The sequence below is a fragment of the Argiope bruennichi genome, chromosome 8, assembly GCF_947563725.1.
Source record: "Argiope bruennichi chromosome 8, qqArgBrue1.1, whole genome shotgun sequence".
Taxonomy (NCBI): domain Eukaryota; kingdom Metazoa; phylum Arthropoda; class Arachnida; order Araneae; family Araneidae; genus Argiope; species Argiope bruennichi.
In genome coordinates, this window is record NC_079158.1 from 10,867,172 (window position 1) to 10,894,908 (window position 27,737).

Consider the following 27,737-nt stretch of genomic DNA (forward strand, 5'->3'; position numbering starts at 1 on the left):
CAACTTTTCCGCCAAAAAAATCTTCTATTATCCCCAGCGCCAAACGAGAAAGGCTTCCGGGTTTTTTTTCTCCCAACAGTAATGAGGCTAGGGTTAAAATTTTTCGGCGGATTATTTCAATCGGTTCTGTTTATTTTCTTAATGTTTGATGCATTTAAAATTAAACATTGTTAATGAATCAATCTTTCAGATTCATTCAGAAGTACTTTTGAATTAAAATAAAACAGAATAAAGGAAATTGAAAATTTCTAATCCGCATAGCGTTACCCCAACTGGCGTAGAAAAAATCACGTATTTGCGTTACGTAACCGGCGAAGAAAATTCACGCATGCGCATTCTGTTCTGATTGTTGCCATGGCAACGTTATCAATGGATGATTTAAATTATTTTTGGGTTAGTTGCATGCTTTTGTAAGTAAATTGTATTTATGTTAGTTATATATTTTTTGTATATGCTTATAGTTTTAAGTACATCGTTTTTTAAGTAGTTTTTTTTAAACCTGTTTTCAACCGTTTATTTTAAACGATTCGTTTTATTTTCTTAGTGTTTGATGCATTTAAATTTAAACATTGTTAATTAATCGATCTGCTCATAATGAATCTAAGAAAATTTTGTTGACGAACTCTTGAGATATTACATAAATTAAAAAAGATATTCTTTAGTGCCCATAAAGTTTAAACGCTGAGTGACTCTATTTTCAGTAATCAGATTATAAAAAAATGCTTTGTTTCAGTAAAAAATATTATTATATTAATTGAAGATAAATTCTTTCCACTTTAATTTAAAGCATAAATTCTACCGTTTTCAACCGTTTATTTTAAACGATTCGTTTTATTTTCTTAGTGTTTGATGCATTTAAATTTAAACATTGTTAATGAATCGATCTGCTCATAATGAATCTAAGAAAATTTTGTTGACCAACTCTTGAGATATTACATAAATTTAAAAAGATATTCTTTAGTGCCCATAAAGTTTAAACGCTGAGTGACTCTATTTTCAGTAATCAGATTATAAAAAAAATGCTTTGTTTCAGTAAAAAATATTATTATATTAATTGAAGATAAATTCTTTCCACTTTAATTTAAAGCATAAATTCTACGGGTGCTAACAGAAAATGAGAGAGATACATATTACGTTACGACTGAAGGCCTTTATAATATTATGAATGAATTATATGATAATCAAAATTTGAAGTTTTAAAATATTTTGATGAAGAAGCTATTAAAGTAGAAATTGCATAAAATATTTAATTATTAAAATTTTAACGAACATTAAGATTGGCGAACCAGCTGGTCGCCAAAGGCGGCTAGTACTTATAATAAAGCTCAATGTGTGTGTGTGTGTGTGTGTGTGTGTGTGTGTGTTGGCGCTCTACAGGCCAGGTCATTTGACATACAGCTATCAAATTTGGTACATGTATACCTTAGAGGTCGGGAATGTGCACCTGGGGTCCCTTTTTTTCAAATTTTAATTAGAATTTTAATTATTAGTTAAAAACTAACTTTCCCGCCAAAAAAATCTTCCATTTTCCCCACCGCCAACTTTTCCGCCAAAAAAATCTTCCATTATCTCCAGCTCCAAACGAGAAAGGCTTCAGTTATTTTTTCTCCCAACAGTAATGAGGCTAGGGTTAAAATTTTTCGGCGGATTATTTCAATCGGTTCTGTTTATTTTCTTAATGTTTGATGCATTTAAAATTAAACATTGTTAATGAATCAATCTTTCAGATTCATTCTGAAGTAATTTTGAATTAAAATAAAACAGAATAAAGGAAATTAAAAATTTCTAATCCGCATAGCGTTACCCCAACTGGCGTAGAAAAAATCACGTATTTGCGTTACGTAACCGGCGAAGAAAATTCACGCATGCGCATTCTGTTCTGATTGTTGCCATGGCAACGTTATCAATGGATGATTTAAATTATTTTTGGGTTAGTTGCATGCTTTTGTAAGTAAATTGTATTTATGTTAGTTATATATTTTTTGTATATGCTTATAGTTTTAAGTACATCGTTTTTTAAGTAGTTTTTTTTAAACCTGTTTTCAACCGTTTATTTTAAACGATTCGTTTTATTTTCTTAGTGTTTGATGCATTTAAATTTAAACATTGTTAATTAATCGATCTGCTCATAATGAATCTAAGAAAATTTTGTTGACCAACTCTTGAGATATTACATAAATTAAAAAAGATATTCTTTAGTGCCCATAAAGTTTAAACGCTGAGTGACTCTATTTTCAGTAATCAGATTATAAAAAAATGCTTTGTTTCAGTAAAAAATATTATTATATTAATTGAAGATAAATTCTTTCCACTTTAATTTAAAGCATAAATTCTACCGTTTTCAACCGTTTATTTTAAACGATTCGTTTTATTTTCTTAGTGTTTGATGCATTTAAATTTAAACATTGTTAATGAATCGATCTGCTCATAATGAATCTAAGAAAATTTTGTTGACCAACTCTTGAGATATTACATAAATTTAAAAAGATATTCTTTAGTGCCCATAAAGTTTAAACGCTGAGTGACTCTATTTTCAGTAATCAGATTATAAAAAAAATGCTTTGTTTCAGTAAAAAATATTATTATATTAATTGAAGATAAATTCTTTCCACTTTAATTTAAAGCATAAATTCTACGGGTGCTAACAGAAAATGAGAGAGATACATATTACGTTACGACTGAAGGCCTTTATAATATTATGAATGAATTATATGATAATCAAAATTTGAAGTTTTAAAATATTTTGATGAAGAAGCTATTAAAGTAGAAATTGCATAAAATATTTAATTATTAAAATTTTAACGAACATTAAGATTGGCGAACCAGCTGGTCGCCAAAGGCGGCTAGTACTTATAATAAAGCTCAATGTGTGTGTGTGTGTGTGTGTGTGTGTGTTGGCGCTCTACAGGCCAGGTCATTTGACATACAGCTATCAAATTTGGTACATGTATACCTTAGAGGTCGGGAATGTGCACCTGGGGTCCCTTTTTTTCAAATTTTAATTAGAATTTTAATTATTAGTTAAAAACTAACTTTCCCGCCAAAAAAATCTTCCATTTTCCCCACCGCCAACTTTTCCGCCAAAAAAATCTTCCATTATCTCCAGCTCCAAACGAGAAAGGCTTCAGTTATTTTTTCTCCCAACAGTAATGAGGCTAGGGTTAAAATTTTTCGGCGGATTATTTCAATCGGTTCTGTTTATTTTCTTAATGTTTGATGCATTTAAAATTAAACATTGTTAATGAATCAATCTTTCAGATTCATTCTGAAGTAATTTTGAATTAAAATAAAACAGAATAAAGGAAATTAAAAATTTCTAATCCGCATAGCGTTACCCCAACTGGCGTAGAAAAAATCACGTATTTGCGTTACGTAACCGGCGAAGAAAATTCACGCATGCGCATTCTGTTCTGATTGTTGCCATAACAACGTTGGATGATTTAAATTATTTTTGGGTTAGTTGCATGCTTTTGTAAGTAAATTGTATTTATGTTATTTATATATTTTTTGTATATGCTTATAGTTTTAAGTACATCGTTTTTTAAGTAGTTTTTTTAAAACCTGTTTTCAACCGTTTATTTTAAACGATTCGTTTTATTTTCTTAGTGTTTGATGCATTTAAATTTAAGCATTGTTAATTAATCGATCTGCTCATAATGAATCTAAGAAAATTTTGTTGACCAACTCTTGAGATATTACATAAATTTAAAAAGATATTCTTTAGTGCCCATAAAGTTTAAACGCTGAGTGGCTCTATTTTCAGTAATCAGATTATAAGAAAATGCTTTGTTTCAGTAAAAAATATTATTATATTAATTGAAGATAAATTCTTTCCACTTTAATTTAAAGCATAAATTCTACGGGTGCTAACAGAAAATGAGAGAGATACATATTACGTTATGACTGAAGGCCTTTATAATATTATGAATGAATTATATGACAATCAAAATTTGAAGTTATAAAATATTTTGATGAAAAAGCAATTAAAGTAGGAATTGCATAAAATATTTAATTATTAAAATTTTAACGAACATTAAGATTGGCGAACCGGCTGGTCGACAAAGGCGGCTAGTATCAAATAAAGACACGTGCATTTTCACAAAGTTACTTAAATAAAAAAAATTTACCAGAAATAAATCTTAACAGGATTAAGTTAAAAATGCTCCGTAATGTTTAACTAAATTGACAATTTTATTAAAAGGGGATCACATAATGCGCACTACATTGAGTCTAAAGCCTGAATTTGTCATTGATTCAAAAATAACGGAGAGAATTCCATTAGCATTTCAATTTACCACTCAAACTTCATTGTAGTTCTTTCTCTCTCAAGAACAGTCAAACAGCGTTTAACCACAAGGCCTGGTTGATCCGTGTTGTATGTTTCGAATTTATAGCACGTAAAACACCAACATCTCTTAACATTACTTTTCTATAGTAATCGCCGATCAGCAGCTCGTTTCGAGCTTCTAGAAAGCCTTACACAGAGAATTTTTATTTTCTCATATGCGAAAGGAAAGTGCCCTAATCATCATAAAATTTAATCCCAAGATTTTCTCTGCGTTTCAGATCACATTGTGTTCGAAAAGCACATGTCTGATTTGAAAGATATGAAAGTTTGTATGTGATGATCTTAATGCCGAAAATGTAAATTTCTATCAAATATGGAAGACAGTGGGAACTCTGCAAATCTGCCTGTTTACTGGTATGTAAGCACGAAAACTCGAGGCTTGAGCTATTTGAAATTTGTCGATTTTATCATCAAAATTTGTTATTTGAGAGAGGATTTTGTAATTTCACTAAAGTACGTGCTATACAAAAGGGGAACATATCTGCCATAATAATTCAATTTATACTGGTAACTTGTCAGAGTACTTTTGCACTTACTTTCTACAAGTAATTTCATGGAGCGGGAAAAAAAATCATATCCTAATAGTGTTGCTTTGCAACTTTAAAAGTTTGCTTTATGCTCGTAAATCAGAAGAAAGTGACACGAAAATGCATTTTTCCAATTCTCCAACCTATTTAGCGTTACGATCTCAAAATTTTTTTTTAATTTTTTTCCCAGGAACAATTATTATGAAATTTGCTGCTTTTAATTTCTATATATCACATATAGAAACTTTTTTTAAATTTTAGAGCACTTTTACGCTAGGTTTAGTTTTATTAACGCCTCGTTTTTAAAGCAACACTTGGGCTATTTTGGGATGAACCTCGTAATTTTGAATCGCGGTCAGATGAAGAAGGCGACATCTGGTACCTCCTTTTCCAAACTTCCACACAACACCAGCGGGAGGATGTTTAGCCCCAGCAAATTTAATGTGCGACATACCCTCTTGTACGGAGGTTCTTCGGTGGAATCGGGTCTGGAACCTGAAACCTGTTGGCTCCGAAGCCGGGACCTTACCGCCAGGTCATCGCAGCCTCTTTTAAACTAGGATTTTTTCAGACAGATAAAAAAAAAAAATAAAAAAAAATACTGTATCGACATTTTCGGAAATTAATAAATATATTCTAAATTTTTTTGCACAAATTTACTCCTGCATAACACTTATGAGGAATTCCAAAAATTTTATTCGAATTAATAAAGAATCCACTAACGCACACAAGTACACATATAATATTAACCCTCCGAAAAATAATGAACATACAATTATGTCTATTTGAATGTAAGTATTCTTTAGAAAACTGAGATTTGCTATAACTCTTAAAAATTAATGTAAGAATATTTTCTATAATGAAATTACAATATTAATCCTTATTTAACATCCTTTTATATGGCGACATAGGAGTGAAAAGAGTAAAATGGTACGATAAGAAGCAGCATATTTTTCAATTATATATTCTGTACAAATGAGGAGAATAAATGTTATAGAAGAGATAAATAACAATGTAGAACTTAGCGCCATACGAAATAAAAAATATTTTTAAAAAAAATTAGGCATGAAGGTAAAGTTAGAAGTGCAAATGAGTTCAATTCACGTGATCTATCTTCAACAGATTTTGCGTAGGAAAGAATTTCAAAATAATTTAGTGCCTGCGGTCTCACGTTGCCAAATTTCTGATGCTTTGTAATTGATTTTTCTCACGCTTTCTAGTTTGAGAAGTTTTTTAATGTTTATGTTTTATTTTAATTTTTTTTTGGAATTTAATTACGTGTGCATTAATGCACAAATTGAAACTGAAATTGGAATTCATACAAATAGCACCATACAATAGCGCCATTCCATTACTGAACGTGAGAAGAAAATGAATTGGCATTACCATAGTCAATTTACCAAATCTATGATGATGAATTAATTGCCTATTAAAATTAAAATTTGAAAATAATTAATTTCAAAATATTTCTGCCTAAAAATTCGGAAAAGAGAATTTTTAGAACAGTTTTAAAGAATTTATTTTCATATTAATATATTTAACAAATAAATTCTGATTAAATTAATTAAAACTCAATAGAACCTAAACTGAAACTTAAGTTCAATATACATTTTTAGAATACAAGGGCCGTTCCATGAAAAATTCTTCTAATTATTCTAAAAATAAAAAATTGTCTTCAAATTAAAAACGAAAATAAGTGAGAATAAGTATTAAGCTCAGATGAGTTTTAGTTCATGTATCAGTGGAGAAGAAAAGACTAAAAAATAACTCATTTGCCTCACGTTGGCAAAATCCACTCTTAGTCGTCTCGCCATTGAAGTAATGCAATAAAAAAGCATTTGCGACGAAGAAACGGTGGAACAGAGAAGGAAGGAGAGTTATTATATTCAATCTTGGAAGCGATGTTCTCTTCTCCAGTGGTTTCCTTTCTTAAACTCGAACTTATTCATTCAAATGAATTCAAATATCGTCTAAATTTCAGAATATTATTATAGGGATTGTTTTATGCTTTAAAATTGACTTGAAGATGAGGTTGGTCCGGTTTGTTTTATGTCTAAATGGCTGATTCACAAGACAAGGCAAATCGAGAGCATTTTGTATAGTTAAAGGATCTAGATTTTATTAAAAAGATTTGTAATTTTCGAAATTATTTTGTTTGAAATTATTTTTTGATTTAAATTTGGTATTTATTTTATTCGCGAGATACTGATACAAACTCTCTTAAAGATTTCTTACAGTTCAATATTTTATTATTTCCACTGATTAATATAATTTAAGCTAAGTATTTTTATATTTATATTCGAAGTCGGTTTCTTAATTTTTATAAGCAGTTTCTGAAGAACACATATCACGAGAGCTGTAGCAACAAAACTTTTAGTTATGGGTATCCTTCAGGAGAGTTGGTACCTGTACTTCGAGCAGAACCCACCACCACCACCAAATTTGAATAAAAATATTATTTTGAAAGAAAAGTAAAAAAAGAAACTGTTTCAAATGCATTTTAAATTTTCAAACCAGAAGAATGAGCCAAACAAATAATGTGGATGGAGGAGGGGTATGCATGCTAATCTACAAGTGATTTTCAGAACATGAAAAACAACAACAGAAATCTTAAACCATATTTGACTTTTATTTTGCAACTACATATAGCCCTTGTAAACCAAATGAAAGAACAAAATCTGATACAATTCTGAAAATACCTCAACACATTTTTGAAGTTCTCCGGGCAATTGTCTTTTCGATAATTTGGCAAGAAAAGACTAAATCCATGGCCGCTTGGGCTAATTTTCACTCCCCTCCTCTCCTACTAACGCTTGTCCTTCAAAACATGAAATATGCGCAAGATTGTGGCCCTCATGGTGTCTGTCCCCTTAATCATCCCATCCGGGTAATCCCTTGCTTTCGTGACGCCACGGCTCCTGCCGTTCCTTATTTTAGCCACGACTTCGCCAAGAAGCGAGAAACACAGAGCTTTGTACTGTTCGCTCCAGTTTATTCATTGGACATACGTCATCCATTCACACAAGGCGTGTAGTAATAATTAAAGACTGAGCAAATGGAAAAAAAAGTAACAATGAAAACAGCCGCTCGGGGAAGAAAGGATGCACTGGCGGGAGGGGCGCGCGGAAGAGGAGCGTAGAGTGATCCTCAGTTGAAGCAGAGCAGGACCTAACAACAGCGGGGAAAAAAAGCCCACGAAAAAGAAGTGCGGTCACGAGGGGTAGGCGAATATCGCTTGCATTTCTCGATAAAGCCGCGCCCACAGCAGAAGCACTTGGCTGAACTTCCACACGATGGATGATCCGGGTAACGGGTAAGCAACTTTTTATTGTTTGTTTACCCTCTGCCCTGCGCAGGAATACCGAGCAATGTTCGAGATCTGTGGTGCCGATGATATTCCGAAATAATTTCACTTAACGCTCACTGCGTGGGATGGGATGATTGAAAGTTCTCAGAACACGTGTCTATTTCAAGTGTTGAGGAAGAGAGTCTTCCGAGAACTGATGTTCGACAGCAAAATATCTTTTGCATTTCCTACTTTAAAGAAACGACTTGGGCATTTAAAAAATATAATGGAAAATTCTGTACAGTTGGGACTTTTAAAATTGTGTATTACGAAACTTGAGGATTTTGAAGATTGTTTCTTAGATGATTACCATTCCTGGGAAGCTATTTTAGTTAGTTCTACTTAATATAATAGTGATGTGTTGGTTATGTTTATTGCCCCAATAATCCATTTTTCAACCGGAAACTCGGTTTATTTGAGGATGTACTATGAAACAAACTCCTTAAGTGCAAAATGACCAGCTAGGATAATTCTGGACAATAATCCTTCCCCCAGCTTAGAAAAAGGGTTGCTCACTTCTTAAAACCGATTTTCAATGTGCTGTCAGCGTATTTTCAAAAAGAGCAATATCTATATGTGAAATGATGATATGTGTTGTCCCAAACAACGTAAAAGTCGCTCTCAATGAATCTATATAATTTAACAAGCAATGCTATTAAAGCATAAGGTGTGAATAAGAATTCGCTCCACTGATTCAGTGACTTATTTGGTAATTCAAATTTCTTTGGTTCCTCCAATTTACTGTCTTTATAATGACAAGTATCATTTATAATTTAAACATGTTTAGATTCATCCGAAGATTTTAATTTTTTTTTTAATTTCTGAACTTTTTTATTAATTAAACATGTCTGCGCCTCAGTAATCATGAATGAAAGGCCTTTCTTTATCTGAGGCATAAAAGCATAAATATACATAAAATAAAATTGGTACAATTCCCATGCTCTTGACGGATCGGTTGAAATTTGACAGTGATATTTCTCCGATTTTTATTAAATTTTTCAAGGTTCATTTAAAAGAAATTGTATCAATTTCATGTTTTTTTGTCGTCATGTTAATACCATTTCATTGTTTACGAAAAACACAATTTTTCACAATCTTAAAATTAAATTACATTTTTTAAAACCATTTTCAGTTTTGCATTTATTATGTAACATAAAAGCAAATATGTCAACATGCATGCTGCAATTGATCCTTAAACTCAGTTTTTTTAAAATTTGGGAGCTTTTAGACCACTTTTTGTCTTATATTTTAGCCCTTTTAAAATTTTAATGTCTTTGGTTGGCATATTGTAAGTTTTTACTACTCTTTTTTACATTGAGCTCATCGTATAAGCCTTTATTTAACTTTACGTTTGTGAGTTTTGAGTTTACTTTAAGTTTGTGAGTTTGTATTGCAATAATAAATATTTTAGCACATCGACTTCAAAGTCATAATTTTTAAAAGGCCTCATTGGACATTTGGTTTCCGCTTTGCATTTTCTAATTGCAAATATTTGACCTTTTTTAAAATGCGTAATGATTAGAATTCAAGAATTCTCCCCACCCCTCCTCGATAATAGCTGCAAACGTATTGGCAGTGCTAAAAAATTTCAATTATTGAATTTTTAATAGTTTTTAAATTAATTTTGGCCGTCAAAGCTTCTAAAACAGTTTGGATGTGAATGCCAAAATCTGAACCAAACCTAAAATAGAAACTTTACAGACATTTAAAAAAAAAAAATCGTGTTTATTTATAAGCCGATTGGCATTCCCGTGAGGGCACGTGACATCGTGCTTCAGGAATTTTCTATAATTCCTCGATATCCCAAAGCATTCAGTATTATAATTAATTCTGATTTTAGCTGAAACTGAGAATTCTGTCTTTCTTGAAATTGAAAGAATATGCGTATCTGTGTGATCGCATTATCAACCATTTCACCAAATTTTGCACCAATATACTTTTAGTGCTGGAAATGGGCAACTCAAAAGGAGTTTTCCTTTTGAAATTTTAATTAATTAATAATTATATTAGATTTTGGCATTTTTCTATAATAATTGCTGGACATATCTTACGAAGATTGCACCATTTTATAGTTCAAAAAGTAAAATATTCTGAACTTAGGGTTAAAAAAATGTTTTTTGAATAATTTTCTAAATTAAATTTCATTTTTGTACTGAAATTTAAACTCCATTTTTTTGTTGAAAACTAAAGAAAAAGGATTCTGTTTAACATTTGAATAGTTTACAGGAGGAATGATTAATGAAGTCAAAGTACTACGACAATTAGGAGACAGATGATACATTTTTAACAACAATGTGCTACGACTTCATAGCGGAGATTTATTTACACAATAAATAGAACAATTGTGTGGCTTTTCAGATAATTCGGTTCTTATGCATATCGGAATTTCACGCTTAAAAATATCCTTAATTAATATTTGATATTAATGATTTTTTTCTTTGAAAAAATCATTAATATCAAATTTATGCATATGGGATTTAGGGGAAATTATTAAGGAAAAACATTTTATCGCTTAAGACTGATAGTATATTCAATAAAAATAAGAAATAAAAATGATCACTTGTTTCAAAACGCTATGCATGCATTAACTATTTATAATTTCAAGTTTCGTTGTGCGATGGTTGTATAATGGTGTTTCATTGCGCAATCGCTGTGGCATTGAAATGAAATAATGATTGTGTAATGGCATTTGATTGTATAAAGTGTCCATCTTTTTAAATTACTTGCTTATTTATAGAAATTATTATTTTCAAAGCTTTGCCATTTTTGTTTAGTTATAATTTAGATAAATTCTGCGAATTAATTATATTTTATATATTAAAAGTATTTACTTTTTAATTTGAACAGAACATTTCATTGAAATTTTCGAACATTTCAAAAATAGTCTTAGCCTTCATTTTTAATTTTAAATATTTGTCGTTTTCTCTTGATGTACACATTTTTAGAACAATTTTTCTTAACCCTTTCTAGGGCCGTGGGAAGTATGCTTCCCACCAAATTTATCAATCTTTGTATGCATTTATGTAGGTTGGCATAGATTCTGACAAATTTTCTTAGAAAGACAGAAACTTAGATGCTTTAGTTCTTTATCTCACACAAAATGATGTGCCTTGATTTGTTACTTAATTATTAATTAACAAAATTAATTAATGAATCAAATTAAATTTATCTAATAAGCTAAATGAATCCCTTTTCTTATTCTAATCTCAAGCCTAAAAGTATTTTAACATAATATGACTAGAAAAAAATGGCCCTTTAAAGGGTTAATTCGAAATTTTATTGCGGTCATATAAACTGCGAATTATCTAAATCCTGTGTTATACGTAATTATAGAAAATATCCCCCTGAATTCATCCAGACAAATGACTAAAGGGACTGTACCCGAAAGATTTTTTTTTATTTTTATATTACTGTATTATTATAATAATAAAATAATGATAATTATTATGCAGATTGAGGAAAAAACATTAGTTTGAACATTAAAAATGTTACATTTTAATTTAAATTTTATTGAATATTTTCAAAATGAATCGTAAAATGATAGTTGATTCACGGTGCAGTATAGGATTATACAAAATATGGACATTTTACTGCTTTTGCTTTCACACTTTTCAGTTTTTATATGCATAAAGTAAATGCGAATTCTGCTAATTTCAGAGAAAATTCTCATCTGAGAGTGCATCAAATCTGAATGCGATCCCACACTCTTTTTTTCTTGCTTCCTGCCTTTTTATTTGGAGTGTGTTCATTTCCTGTTTATGGATTTAAAAAAAATTGAGAAATTAAATTGCTAAGAGTTGAACTCTTTCCTTAACGACGAAGGAAAAAAATAAAGAAATAAAACTTTCAATTAAAGAAGTTATATTTTTCATAAAAATTGCATTCTTTTATTTATATGTAAAGTATAATAAGTAGCAGACATGGTTTAATAAGTAGCAGACATGGTTTAATAAGTAGCAGACATGATTTAATAAGTAGCAGATATGATTTAATAAGTAGCAGACATAGAGTTCTATAACAATATTTTTTATCCTTCGTGATGTTACCGAAGGAATTGACCATTATCTTTATACTAATCATGACCAGCAGAAAATGCCGTCCGAACAGGGAAGCAGGAAAAACTTGAAGTGAGAAAGTATTTTGGACTTGTATAGTTTCAAATGAGAATTTGCTAATACGGCGTTTTGATTCGGCACATTTCAGAATCATCGGTGGAAAATAAGAGCCATCTCAACCCAGAAAAAGTTTTAAGTGATTTCGAATTATAAGAAAATAATTATTTTTAGAAAGTAATTAATTGAGGTTATATATAAGAAAATCAAATATTGTTGTCGAAACATTTATCGAATGTAAGGCATTCTTCCACATATCGATTTGATTTGTCTTCTGTGTTAAAGAGCAGAAAAATTTTATTTCTGGAGAAAATATTTTTATATAATTTTTATTTTATTGAAATATTTTACTTTACCGAAAGAAAAATCGTATTTTTTCTGCAAAATCACCAAAACTGCTTTCGCCGATTGGAGAAAATGTCTGAACCCGTGATCACATGAACGTAATAACCGCATTCATCAAAAGAGATATTTTATCAGATTACATAAATGATGCGATTAGGCGATCGGTAGTACTAATGCTAACGCGTCAGTAAATTGCTTAAACATTCCTAATCTTAAGTGGAAATATGTACCGAATGAAATAGCTGAATAGATTTTTTTTAAAAATATGTCATAGTAATATTAGTAACTAAATGCCGTTGTCATTGTCTATAATTGTAACAAATTTTCGAACTGTATATATACCAAAATAGAAAATAGTAGTGACTTGTCGATTATTAAACTGCTAAGATTCAACACAATTGAAAGTGGAAGCAACAGAAGGTTGCACAGTAAAAACGTCAAAAAAGGAAAAGAACACCTACGTCGTGGAGGCAAATTCGAGAATGTTGCTCTTCCCCAAATCCTTAGAAATTAATTGAATATTTTTAATTAGTTCATTGAAATTAATTTAATTAATTAATTGAACCGTTTATTCAAATTCGGGAAACCAAATAATGTTATACTCTTCCCCAAATCCATAGAAATTAATTGATATTCTTTTTAATTCCTGGAAAGAATACGGATTTTATTTATATTGGAATTTGGCCCACAAGGGGAAGTTTTTGATTAAAATTCGATGACAATTCAAATTTTTCTTTGATTTCTGAAATTTCATTTCAATACTATTAAGACATCCCCTATAATAGCAATATTTTGGTTAGCTCGATGTCAAAACAAAAAAAAGCATTTATTTCTAAATAGTTTTTATTATTTAGATGCATCAACACATTGTGTTTTCAATAATCGCACGAGAAAAAATTTTTAACACTTCATAACTCACTCGGAAACTCGTAGAAAGCGCTATATATCTATAGTAACAGCAGATGTCATGTTTGAACATTCAAATGAAAAAATTAACAGTTCTTTTTTTTTCCCCAAGCAGTTAGGTAGAACAAAAATTTACTGATTGAAAATCTGGTATTTGTCAAATTTCGAAATTTTTCTTCTTTCATCATTTTTCTATTTTCACCTATGAATTAGTTTAGTGTTCGGCTCCATCGAATTCATTATATCTAAATTAAAATTTTGACATACACATGTCGTAATTTTTTTAAATTCACGATTGAGCAATTTTAATGTCGCTAGGAGTTTCAATTTTTTTTTTTTTTTTATTCTCCTCTGTACTGTGGTATATTTTTTAAAACGGGACTTCTGAAAAAGTTTGAATTTTCTAATTTGAGTAAGTTCCATCTTTTAAATTTAATTGTTTTCAAATAAAATCTTAAAATGATTTTGAATGAACATTGTTTGAAATGTGAAAAAATCTTCAGTACGAATTTCAGTTTAGAATAAGAGCTGCATCCAACTGAGCTGCAGTGCCCCACAATGCCAATATCCTATCAGCTGCCACCGGAAATGTTACACAAAAACACATTTGTTTGTCAACCGTTTGTTTTACGAAATATTTCCATGCTCTGAAGCTTCTTCAATCAGCAGTGAATTCCCGTGAGTCTCTGAACTAAGGAGGTGGATTGCAGTCTAATTACTAAATAAATTTATAAAAAATATATATTTAAGAATTATGAAAAACTAGAAGACCTTTCGAGACCAACTAGCTCTAGGGTTACTGCTCGCTAAAATTTTTAATTAAGTTCTTTATATAATTTAGTCTCTTAATAGCGTTTAGAGAAAATTATTTTTAAACCTCAAAATTTGATAGTAATATATAATAGTTATTCTATTCATTGTGCAAATGCAACTGTCTCATTTTTTGTCAATCTCGGAAAATGTGGACTTTAAAATCCAGCGGTTGTTATTAAACATCAATTAATAAAAAAAAACTTTTTTGATGAAACCAAACATATTTTTTAATGTGAGTTCAGAAAACTGAATCATTTGGCATTTAAAGTTTTATGCACATTAGAGAATATTTTTTTTTTATAATTAATGCAATATCTTAAAGAATTGTTAAAAAAAACTTTATCTGATTCATCACAAAATTCAATTTCTAATTTTACTTTCAAAAGGATTTAAATGACATATATAATTCTATTTTCTTTTGTTTCAGTCAATAAATGCATCTCTGAAAAAATATTTATTTATTCCTTTGGTGCTAAGAAATCATATTCAATGAAATATTCTTGATACACCAACTTTTAAATCAAAAAAGTATTTCTATCTTCTGCGTGGACAAGTCTTGAACAATCAACATGATTTTCGGCTTCTCAGTCTTGGTGGCTCATCCTCACTTAAGAAGGTCGAGGAAGTGCTCTGAAGTCGTGGGTTTTTATAATATGGCAATATTCAAATTTTCATTACTCATTCAGTTCACATTCAGTCGCAATAGACTGGATCTTCTTCTTTATAAATGTAATCGTCTATAGAATATTTTACTAAATATGACTCATAGGACCGACAGGCTCTTTATCAGTATAAATTTCACAATTCATTAGAACTTTATTGGTATTTTAATTGATTCAAACTGCATAAAGCAGTATTCTTTACTTCATTTAGACCCTTTTTCATAGTAAATGTATATGCCTAATATTAACTGTTTGGAAATTATGTGTTCACACCTGATTAGAGTAGATAACATGCATATACAGTGGCTCAAACAATTGAAAGTGCACCTTACTTTTACATGATGAATCAGTCATCATAAATAACACATTGCCGAAAAGTGCAAACATATTTTACTTTTACTCATAACAAATGGTTTAATTTAAAGTAAAAATAAAGAACAATCAACGAAAAACTTCTAAATTGAAAAAGTTTCAGAAGCAATCTAAAAAAATATATACAGATTTTTGCCTCAAACAACTGCGAATACACCATGCAATTTTTGTAATATCTATCATAAAAATTGTGTCAATATTTAGGCGCATGTTCTTTGGCTTTTATAATGGCTTCTAAACGTTGTGGTACTGATACGACCAAATTTTTGGTGATATCTGAAAATATTTTATTCCATTTTTCTTGCAACATTTTTTAAAATAGGCTTTATTACTAATTTTGCTTTTTTTGGACTGCTGTTTCGAGTGTGGCCCACAGATTTTCAATGACATTGGTTTTGGGGGATTATGGTGCCGTGTATAACTGCTGTTTACAAAAAAAAAAAAAAAAAAAAAAAAAAAAAAAAAGACACTGACGTTACATGCCGTGTGTTTGGGATCCTTGTAACGTTGGAAAATGAAATTTCCATTTAAACCGACATTTTTAGCACTTTCCTTTAGAATGTTGCGAAATTTATCCAAATAAACATATGGTTTATGATGCCATGTATAAAAACTAAATTTCCGACCCCGGAAGAAACCATTCACCAACCATGATGGAGTAATAACCACATTTAACTGTAGGATGCAAATTTTTTGGATTCAAAGCGGTATTGAACTTTACAGTTCGACGGCCGTCACTGCCAAAAATGTTGAGTTTACTTTTATCATTAAATATAACTTTTTCCAAAAGTTCTTGATCATGAATTGATGAGTTTTTGCTCCAAACACTTTTTCTGATTTTGTAAGCTGATGAACGGTTTATTTCTAACCACTCGACTTTTATATCCAGCTTGTCTAATTATATTTCGCACAGTTTCGGCACTTAAACTTCTGCCTATGATTTACTATAATTTTCTTCAACAAGTTTGATTGAACTTACTTAGGATCAATCTTGATTTCTTTCAAAATTTTCTTTTTTGCAGCATCTCTCAGAATACCTTTCCTTCCTCTTCTACATTTATTTTCAATCAACTCATCATTTTAAAGTTTTTTAAATTAAATGATTTTCAGGACACACGTGTGGCTTCTATCAATAATTTCAAGATAAGTATTTTTTAAAAAAAAAATAATCTTAATACGGATTCCCTTATATAAATACTGGTTTCTCGTTGATGAGCCACTTTCTAATTATTTAGTAATTCAGAAACGCTCTAAAAGCCATGGTGGAATATCATATTAGGAAAGTGAAGAATGATAAATAAGAACAAGAGCTAACAAATTGAACATTTAAAACACAAAATATGAATGCAAATTTTTCTGTATACACCATCAAAAGCGTCAAAAACGTCAGTATTCTCAATTTTTTGAGGCAAAAATCTGCATATGTTTATTTAAATTACTACTGAAACTTTTCGTTTTAGAAGATTTTCTTTGATTGCTCTTTATTTTTAATTTAAATTAAGCCATTTATTAAGTGCAAAAATAAAAACATGTTTGCACTTCTCAGTAATGTGTTATCTAGGTTGAAGTCGGATTTATCAAGCAAAAGTAAGGTGTACTCTCAATTGTTTGAGCCACTGCATATTAACCATGTTTGCCTTAAATACTTCAGAATTAACGCATTAATATTATAGAAATTTTTAAAAATCAAAGAAACTCTTCATTTTTCTAGAAAATAGCATGTTTCATTTATTTATTTCATTTCTTAGAGATATATGCTGAAAATTACAGGTTAATTTGCAGATTTAATTGCAGTTAATTTGGTTTAATTTGCAGTAATAGTTAATTTAAATTTTTAATTTGAGCTTTTGTCAACGTGATGGAAACTTCTAATAAAATATAATTTTCTCATGTAAGCAGCTCATGCACAATTTTATTTTATTTTATATAAAAATATTGTTGGAAAATGTGATTAAATTATCATTTAAAAATTTATTAAAAACTTGTTGCCTTTAGCCTGGAGCTAGTTCTCCAGGAGAAATATTATCTTAAATTTTCAATTAAATATTCATGTACATTGTCTCTTAATAGTTTATTCAGCAAAATATTTTTAAGCTTCAAATTTTGGTACTCTTATACTTTTATTGAAGCCTTACGATATTCAGTACATTGTACATGTATTATAGATATATATAGTACATTGTACTATATATATCTCTAATTTTCAGTTAGTTCTTGCAAGATTTAAATTCCAAGATAAATAACTTTATAAAACTTTAATAAATATGAAAACTTATTTGCTGAAACCAAGCGTATTAAAAAAAAAAAAATGTGAGTTCAGAAAATCAAATCCTACGGCATTGTAATCTTATGTGTACCACAGAATATTTTTTTTAATAATTTATGCACTATTTCCAAGAATTATTCAATAAAAATGTTCCTGATTCACCATAAAAATCAGTTTTATCATCAAAAAGATTTAAATGCTGTAAGTAGTATTTTATTTTATTGGAATACTTCTTCTGAAATGTACTTCTGAAAACAATTATGAAGTCTAAATTTTATATAGTCTTTCTATCCTATAAATCATATTCAGTAAAATTACCTTAACATTCTAACGTTTCTAAGTGCCCCAAGATCAAATCTGCTTTGAATATGATTGTTATTATATAAAGTTATAAAGCGTATGAAATATAATCAATAATTACATTATTTTAGGCAATCAGTATTGGGAAAAATCCAAGAATGGCGTATTTTCTTCAAGACGGTCTATGGGGAGGGAAAAGAATGCACGTTTTTATAAAATAGAAACATTTTGATTTTCATAATTCAATAAGCTTTAATTGCAAAAGAATGGAACGTTAATCTTAATTTAATTTTTCTTTTAAATATTAGTGTCTCAAGAATATTTTATTTAATGACTCACAAAACAGAGGATCTATAAAAAAATAAAATAAGTATAAAAACTTCATAATTCATCACAGCATTTATTGATTCAAACTACATTATAATTATTTATTTCATTTAGACCATTTTTTTATTCACTATATTTTTAATATATATATATATCATTTCCGGACCTTTCAAGGTATACATGTGCCAAATTTAGTAGCTGTAGGATAAACGGTCTGGCCTGTAAGCGCCAACACACACACGTTCATCTTTATTATTAGTAATGATTGCATTGTGTATTTACATTATTATTAAAGAGATTAGAGTATAATTAATTACGAAATTTTAATAAATTGGAATAGTGTTGGCAACCCTATTAAAAAACCATTTGACCATTAATAGTTTATTATTAGTGAAAATGGAGAGTTACACGATAGAACAACGTGTTTTCATTGTTCAGCAATATTTCAAAAATTACGAAAATTTGACAATTGGCCTTCTATATTGTGCAATTTAACACAATTGAATTTAGTTTTATGTGGTTATTTGAAGTCAAATGTCTATGCCAACAAGCCCACAAACTTTGAATGAGGAATTTCAACGCTGCATAAGCCATATTTATGGAATATGATCATGGAAAATTTCGATAAAAAAGTGTGTATGAGCCAGTATAGCCGTGGAGGTCATTTGCTCTATGTGTTATTCCATACATAATCCTATCCTTTTACAATTCAATAAAAATATAACAATTTAAGGAAAGGAAACTGCGTTTTTTTATTTAATTCAAATCTTGCGTTAAAACGTTATTTTGTCGTGTAACGCTCCACTTTTACTAACCTTAAACTATCAACTGTCAAATGGTCTTTTCAATTGGGTTGCCGACACCTTACTGCACGAATGGTGACAAATTCAAATCTTGAGTTTATTTGGGGACACCTTTTATTACCCTGTAAGATGCTGTAAAAGAATGAATTTGAATGGGAGTTTAAGTTGGAAATTCGTTACCTTTTTATAATCCATCATGATAATAAAATGCTTTTGTTTTTAAGTCAGAAAAAAGTTAAGTAAAAATTATGGTAAATTCTTCGACGATTTAATTACATAAATCATTTTTTTCCATGACATTGTATAAAAAAATACTTAAATAATAAAGTACATTTTTTCAAAAAAATGAAAAATTAAATTAAAAATTTTAAAAAATATAATTAGTAAGTGATTAATATATTGATTAAATCAAATTAAGTTGAAGTGTGAAACTAAATTAACAAATTATTAAAAGGGGGGCATCATAATATGAATTGCAAAATCTTCACTACTGCACGTCGTTCGTAAAAATGCCATTCTTATTTTTGTCCCGATTCATCTTTTTTTTTTTTTTTGGGGGGGGGGGGGTGTTAAAAGATTGCTTATTCCAAATTGCCTTTTTTTTTTGTAGTTCAATGAATAATAAATTAAAAGAATCAATTAATTAGATCGAATAATATAGCAATCAATACTATCATTTTTTTTTCAATTCTTTCTTGAAAACCAAAGAATAGAATACTTTAATTTCTATGTATTGGTGTATATTATTGTATAATACATCCAAAGATGAAATTTGAATACCTCTTTATATAAAAAAGATTGTTGTTATTAATTTATTTATTTAAATTGTTGCTATCTGGAGTAATAATCACGAATTTTTCCAGTCTTTAAAGATCGTTTAAAGCGGTTACTTGAATGCATGCTGAAGAGGTTTCACAGCAGATTTTTCCCAATGTAATGGAATATGAATAGCTACATCCAATCGCAATTTTTTTTTAAAAGCAAAGTTATATCAATAACGGAAAAACATTCTGTGGTCATACTTAACAGCATTTGGATCCAAGATTCGATCATCTTGTTCGGACATCGGTTATCTGAATGCATAGTGAAGAGTTTTTACTGCAGTGCTTTGCAAAGTAGTGGAATATGAATAGCCAAATCTAGTCGGAGATGTATCCAAACGTCAAACTGTTAATTTTCGATGATGGAAATGCTTTTCAATTACTGGGAATAAATAATTGTTACATCTCCATCTTTTCGAAAGATTGCACTTCTATCGTCGACAAAATCTTACGAATCTGCATTCTCATGAAACCAAGTCTCATGTCATACGATGCCATGGAACTAAAAGAAACGATTGTTTTAGTTCGCAAGCATGCTAAAAGAACATAAAAGCACTTGCTGAATTGAATAAGAGTTCAAGGATTTATGATTTAGGTTGAAAATATACCCAATAACTCTGCATCATCAATAATTTCATCATAAATCTCAGCATTCTAAATAAGACAGATTTCTGTCCACGTCATTGCTTTTAAAAACTTTTTGAAATCATTTTTTACGCGAAAGGATTCGTAAGACTAGATTTTAGTTATGTGTGTCTATGGCATAAAGTATATTTTTAATTTAAATTGCTGGTAATTTTGCAGGTTATTCATTTTTAATCGTCGAAGATATGTTAAGTTATATTTCTACTTTGGAACTGGCGTAATCCGGTCACCAATGCAACCCAGCCGCTAAAGCATTTGGCATGCTTACGATGTGCATGCATATTCTTGAAACAAACTCGTTTTAAATCAACCACAATGATCATGCTTTGGGAAAACCTTCCTTTTGCCGTGTAGACATAGACGAAAAATGCTGTAGCATCAGCAGCGCGAAATTAATTATTAATCAACTTAATTATTTTAAGAAACCTGATTCGATAGTCAGGGTTATAACATAGATTTGTAGATATTCCCTTATAATTGAACATTCCGTTATAATTTAAGCTTAAATGACATTATGCCTTTGATTTTCATTTTGGAACAGATTTCTGTCCACGTCATTGCTTTTAAAAACTTTTTGAAATCATTTTTTACGCGAAAGGATTCGTAAGACTAGATTTTAGTTATGGGTGTCTATGGCATAAAGTATATTTTTAATTTAAATTGCTGGTAATTTTGCAGGCTATTCATTTTTAATCGTCGAAGATATGTTAAGTTATATTTCTACTTTGGAACTGGCGTAATCCGGTCACCAATGCAACCCAGCCGCTAAAGCATTTGGCATGCTTACGATGTGCATGCATATTCTTGAAACAAACTCGTTTTAAATCAACCACAATGATCATGCTTTGGGAAAACCTTCCTTTTGCCGTGTAGACATAGACGAAAAATGCTGTAGCATCAGCAGCGCGAAATTAATTATTAATCAACTTAATTATTTTAAGAAACCTGATTCGATAGTCAGGGTTATAACATAGATTTGTAGATATTCCCTTATAATTGAACATTCCGTTATAATTTAAGCTTAAATGACATTATGCCTTTGATTTTCATTTTGGAACAGATTTCTGTCCACGTCATTGCTTTTAAAAACTTTTTGAAATCATTTTTTACGCGAAAGGATTCGTAAGACTAGATTTTAGTTATGGGTGTCTATGGCATAAAGTATATTTTTAATTTAAATTGCTGGTAATTTTGCAGGCTATTCATTTTTAATCGTCGAAGATATGTTAAGTTATATTTCTACTTTGGAACTGGCGTAATCCGGTCACCAATGCAACCCAGCCGCTAAAGCATTTGGCATGCTTACGATGTGCATGCATATTCTTGAAACAAACTCGTTTTAAATCAACCACAATGATCATGCTTTGGGAAAACCTTCCTTTTGCCGTGTAGACATAGACGAAAAATGCTGTAGCATCAGCAGCGCGAAATTAATTATTAATCAACTTAATTATTTTAAGAAACCTGATTCGATAGTCAGGGTTATAACATAGATTTGTAGATATTCCCTTATAATTGAACATTCCGTTATAATTTAAGCTTAAATGACATTATGCCTTTGATTTTCATTTTGGAATTTCCACCAAACGATACTTTAAACCATTTTAAAGAATTTTTATACGCTTCATATCTTTTTACCAGAAAATGCATTCAATAAAAAAAATAATAATTGGCAAAATGTTTAGAAGCATTTGTTTCATTAAAAAAGAGTGGTATCTCGTGAAAGTCTGATAATACTGCATTATCTATACGATAGGAGTTGTTTTTGTATTTTATTCAATAACGTTTTATATATTCATATATTTACGGATTTAAATATACAGAATTTTGCTTCTGTGATTTTTTTAATCAATTAATGATCTCACAAGTAATTTTTTTTAGCTGTAATCGGCTGACAAACGAAATTTGGTTTAAAATGTAATCTAAGTAGAATCTGTCGATTTTCCCCCCTTTTCATCTTAGCATTTACTTTAAAAAGAAAAGAAATTTAAATAGCTTAAAAGACACGTTTTGTTTTCCCTCACGTTTTGTCAATTAAACCTTACGAAAGATGGATTCAATTTGAAGGCATAAAATATGGCTTCAGATTTTTTTAAAAACAACAACATAATTTTGTTTGTTTGTTTATTGAATATTTTAATTCGTGATAACAATTATTTGTAAAGCATCATTACTTCCTAAAATATATTTTTAAAACATGAGAACTCTCATTGCAGATTAGAAACTCAAATTTATCAAATTAATTATCAGTTATAAGTAAATTTTTATTTGCTTATAACTGATCAATCAATTACTCGAATTTACAAACCGCTTCATATATTTGAGCAATTTTAATTAGGAGAATTAAGATATGTGTTCCAAATCGGGTATTGCTATTTGGAAAAATTTAGCCTCAGTAAACCTAAATATAGAGACGCCCCTTCACAGGAAAGAATATTTCATATACTTAAAGAGAACACACAGTGATAGACATTTACAATTTTACTTTGCGGTTATTAATATCGGAATAAAGAGCAAAGTCTGGATACTTTTTTGATGAATTGTAAAAAAAAAAAGAACAAGATAGTTTTCTTCCTTTAAAATAAATTTAAGAATATTGTTAATTTTTAATTTGAATATTGAATTTCAAAGTTCTTTTTGAAGTACATTCATTATTTTAGTATTTAATGAATTAGGAACATTTTTACTCATCTTTATAGTTTGAAAAAAACTCTCGTCAGTTTAAAAGTTCATTTTTCTTCATCCAATATTCCTTATAATATTAGCTTTGGAATGTTGAGACCTGGCCGCACTGTTCGTGCACTACACTTCGTTCGTTCGTTCATGAGGGTAAACTGAAAAATAAGTCAAAATATAAATTTCTGCGTCCTTTGTATAAAGCTTTGTTTTCCCCTTTCGACTCCGGGAAAAAAAGGATTCTGCTGTAGTTCCTAATAGCCAAACCAATCTGTAATTACATTTTCTAGAAGGATGCCGGGTATTCGAAAAAATGACTTTTGTATTTTTCTACAATTAGATTGCATTATGAATGTATACACATAAATCGTCTGAATATTCAAGAACTTTTAGCTCTATGAGCCCGGCTTATGTAAAAATTCTAGTGCCTGAAAGCACGTGGAAGTTCGTGTATGGAAACTGAATGGAATTATGGAATAATAATAGGTTGAGAGCACCTGTTGAGAGCCATAATTGCAATGCCCGTTCGAATTTTTCGCTCTAATACGACATCCTCTTATTGCAATTTGCGGTTTTAAGGAAGAGTTTACTTAATTTATTGATAGTTGCTAAATTGACATTCATCCACATTTCGAAGATTTTAAGAATATTTTTTTTCTTGTATCGTGGCAAAATATAAATTACAGCAAATTTTAAAAAATAAAATGGGAGAGACGAATCAAAAATAAAACATTAGCATACATTTTCCCTCATAATTTTAAAAAGAAATTTTATATAATGTGTTAAAATTCATCGAAATATGAATACGTTTAAATATATAAAATAAAACTTAAGTAGTAAAGTAAAATATAAATTGATTTTTTACGTGTTTTTAACGACATCATTCACAACATGGCGAACAGGAAACTGCTTTATTTATTATTATTTTATTACTTTTTATAAAAATATCAATTTTTATAAAAAGACTGTTTACAGTTTTCAATTTTCACAGTTACAATTTTTTTTACAGTTACAGTTTTCAATTTTCGCATACAATTCATATTTAAGCGATTTTTAGCATAACTTTATTTATTTTTTCATAAGTAATTTTATACTTCAAGACAGATTTTAAATATAAATAGTAGATGCCATTTTAAAGCAAAAGATTTTCTGCTTTAAAAACAATTGAATGTGTCAGATTAAGCATATTTATTTCATTTGTTAGTTTGTGCATTTTCTGTTCGGAGCAATGAAATAATTTTTTATCATTTTTTTCTCTTACATATTCAGATATAATTTAATTACTCTTAAATTCAGGGAAAATATTTCCCGATTTATTATTTAGGGAGTATTATTACAGGTTCCCATCAGAAGTAAAGAACAAACTTCTAAATTTCGGTTCAAAACCGTATAAAATATTGCCAATGTACAGATAATATATAATATTACATTTCATTTAGAAGAAAGTATTTTTATTTAAAGAAGCAACCTGATAATGTCGAAAAAATGAGATAGAAAAAAATTTATTTCATAAATCAAACACCATTTTTTTTTTCTTAAATTAAAATTGAATACATCATTTTGAAATTACATTCACAGTTTGATTTTAACTGCATTTAACAATAAGCATATTTCTCTAAAATATGGGGATAATAAAATATAATAAAATGCGCATATATATATATATATATATATATATATATATATATATATATATATATATATATATATATATATGTGTGTGTGTGTGTGTGTGTGTGTGTGTGTGTGTGTGTGTGTGTGTGTGTGTGTGTGTGTGTGTGTGTGTGTGTGTGTGTAAGGATATTTTAAACTCTAATTTCAATTTAATTAATTTCCAAGGTTTTATCTTAATTTAGCCCATAGTTACTTCATTCTAAAATATTCTCTTATTTCGTGATCCAATTCCACTTTCTCTACTTAATTCATTCAAGAGAAGCTTTGTAAAATTGCTGAATCGGCTAAAAGCATAATTTTCTCACACTCCGCGTGAAGGGCTAGAAAATGTCCAGTAAGCGCATTCTTTTTTAAAAGGTTCCTGTGTTTCCCCTGCCTCTTAGGCGCGTGTAGCAAAAATCCCTATTGAAATCTCATTGTATATAACACTATGAAGAAATATTTTCCCTATCAAGATCTCAGGTTATTTAAGACCAGGGATAAAATGTTCAAGAGCTTTTCCGTCACTTCTTTCTGTGTCGTTCAGTGTTGTGTGTGTTGCTCGTCGCTCCTGCTTGTAAATAATGCCTGCTTCTCCAAAATGAAATAAAACGACGTCACGAAATCGAAAGTCTTTTCACTGTCTTCAAAACTGCATCCTGATTCACATAATATATATATATATATATATATATATATATATATATATATATATATATATATATATATATATATATATATACTGATGGGAAACCAACACCAAGAAAATAACAAAATTTGGTAGGCGTGTTTATATATCTAAAAGATGACATCAATTCAAATTTCGTACTAGGCGCATGAATGTGGCTCGAAAAGCGCCACTATGAATATACAAATCTTTAAATAGGAGCTGTAAAATTCGTCAAAGTTCTTTATCGTTGAAATTTGACGTAGTGAGTTTGATGTTAGTCAAGAATGTCTTTAAGAAGACGAAGAAGCCATTTTCAACTGCTCACAAAGTTTGAACGTGATCCTGAAGTAAGACTATGAGAAGATGGATTTTCTTTCTGAGATATAGCAGAAAGACTTGGAAGTATTGTATTCCGGTGCACGATTGTTGGCAGCAGTAGTCAAGGGAAGGTATTTCTAAAAAAGATCGGGTTTCGGGAGATCATGTGGCATTAGTGACTTCCCAATTTTCGCTTAAGGAATATTTCCATTACTATCAAGATTCCGGAAAGAGTTATGTTTGTTAAATGAAGTTCAACTGTATTTGAATAATAATTTAACATTTTAACGACTCTTGATCTTAATTTTATTCAGTTCGAGTGCATAGTCTTTGTAAAGTGAGTAAAAACTTAAAATTAAAATATTCAGAAAATATTACAAAAGAAATATGTATCGAAATGTGTGGGGCTTCTGTTATTGCGGTACAGATACCTGTTTGTTAATTTTATCTTGACGAGAACTCCCTCCCCCCCATTCTATCTAATTACTCTACTACCTGCTAAATGAAATCTTAAAAGAGAGTCTTTTGGCAGTCATCAGTCCCTCAGAAGAAATTAAGAGATTCTTGTGAATTATTGCTGAACCACACCTGTTGACTGATTGTGCTAATTCAAAGCTGGTAGTTTGAAGTTGATTACTTCAAGTAAAAGAATGCCATCACGTGTCTTGATACTACAATCGTAAATGGTACAAATGCTGGTGAATGAAACATTTGCTTTCATTTTTACTTTTTACTCTGACAAATTTCAAAAGCAATTGATAACTAATCGCTTTTATTCATGAAATAGCGGAGAGGAAAGCGAAGAAAGGGTCGGAGGTCCATAACTAGAGAAAGGCAAAATCCAACATCGTAAAGAAGGCGATGTCTCCTTTTATCAATTCAGTCAACAATCTGTTTCAAAAAAGACCAAATCTTCTTTTTTACTTCCTCATGTCTTAAATGATCGAAGAAATGAATCTTTAAATTTTGATGTGACCTCATTGAAAGCCACTTTTAGGATTATGTCTGCTCGTCTGAGAACACTTAATGAGTCAGATAAATAATACGGTCTTCATATAGCAAAAAAAAAAAAAAAAAAAAATGTAAATTTTAATCAAATTTTCTACAGTTTTTGTGGCAGGGAATCTTCCTTGACCGTTCATGCCAGCGCTTGTGAATGGAAGAACTGAAAACCGCTACGAGCCTGACGAGTGAAATTTTATGTTTAATTTTATCACGAAAATTGTAGATTTTTTATCGAATTTCGGATGCATTTCGCCAAGACGATCATTCTCTAGTAGTCTTTGTGTTTATGTATAGGAATGCTCTAGATCAAAAGCGGGAAAAAAAGTAGAGATTAATTACTGTAATTGATTTTTTGCCCAAAATTGCAAATCTTTTGAACTTAATAATAAAAAGGAACGAATCTGAAATGCATACTCTGTTCTTTTGATTATGCGTGGGAAACAAATGCAAAATATGTCATATTACCTGAGGAAATCGGATTTCCTTTCTTTTTCTTAACTTTTTTAATATGCTATATTTTCAGTGAACAAACAAATAAAAAAAGAAATGAGATAATCTGGGAGAAAGCAGAGATTTTTTTTCAAACCAGGCACTGTCGAAAACCTAAATTGTTCCGGAAACTCTGATCACTTTAAATGCTATTCATAGCTTTTTTAAAAAAAAAGGCTTTCTGTCTGATCGCGATTGAAGTGAAACTTTTGTCGCTGTCTTGTGGTAAATAAATTGAATCCTGCTTAACTTTTCATTATTTTTCGACGGTCATTTCCAACTCCCTCACCGCGACAATCATTATTTTCTGGAACTGTGCCAATGCTTTCATTA

General features: G+C 29.8%; 1 protein-coding gene across 1 annotated transcript in view; it reads left to right on the forward strand.

The window, feature by feature from the left end:
• The first annotated feature begins 7,954 nt into the window (after positions 1-7,954).
• LOC129981358 (proton channel OtopLc-like) overlaps positions 7,955-27,737 on the forward strand; it is a 72,891-nt gene continuing 53,108 nt past the window's right edge. The window contains exon 1 of the mRNA XM_056092179.1: positions 7,955-8,188. Coding sequence (XP_055948154.1) covers positions 8,169-8,188 — 20 coding nt within the window. The 5' untranslated portion in view covers positions 7,955-8,168. The remainder of the gene's footprint in view (positions 8,189-27,737) is intronic.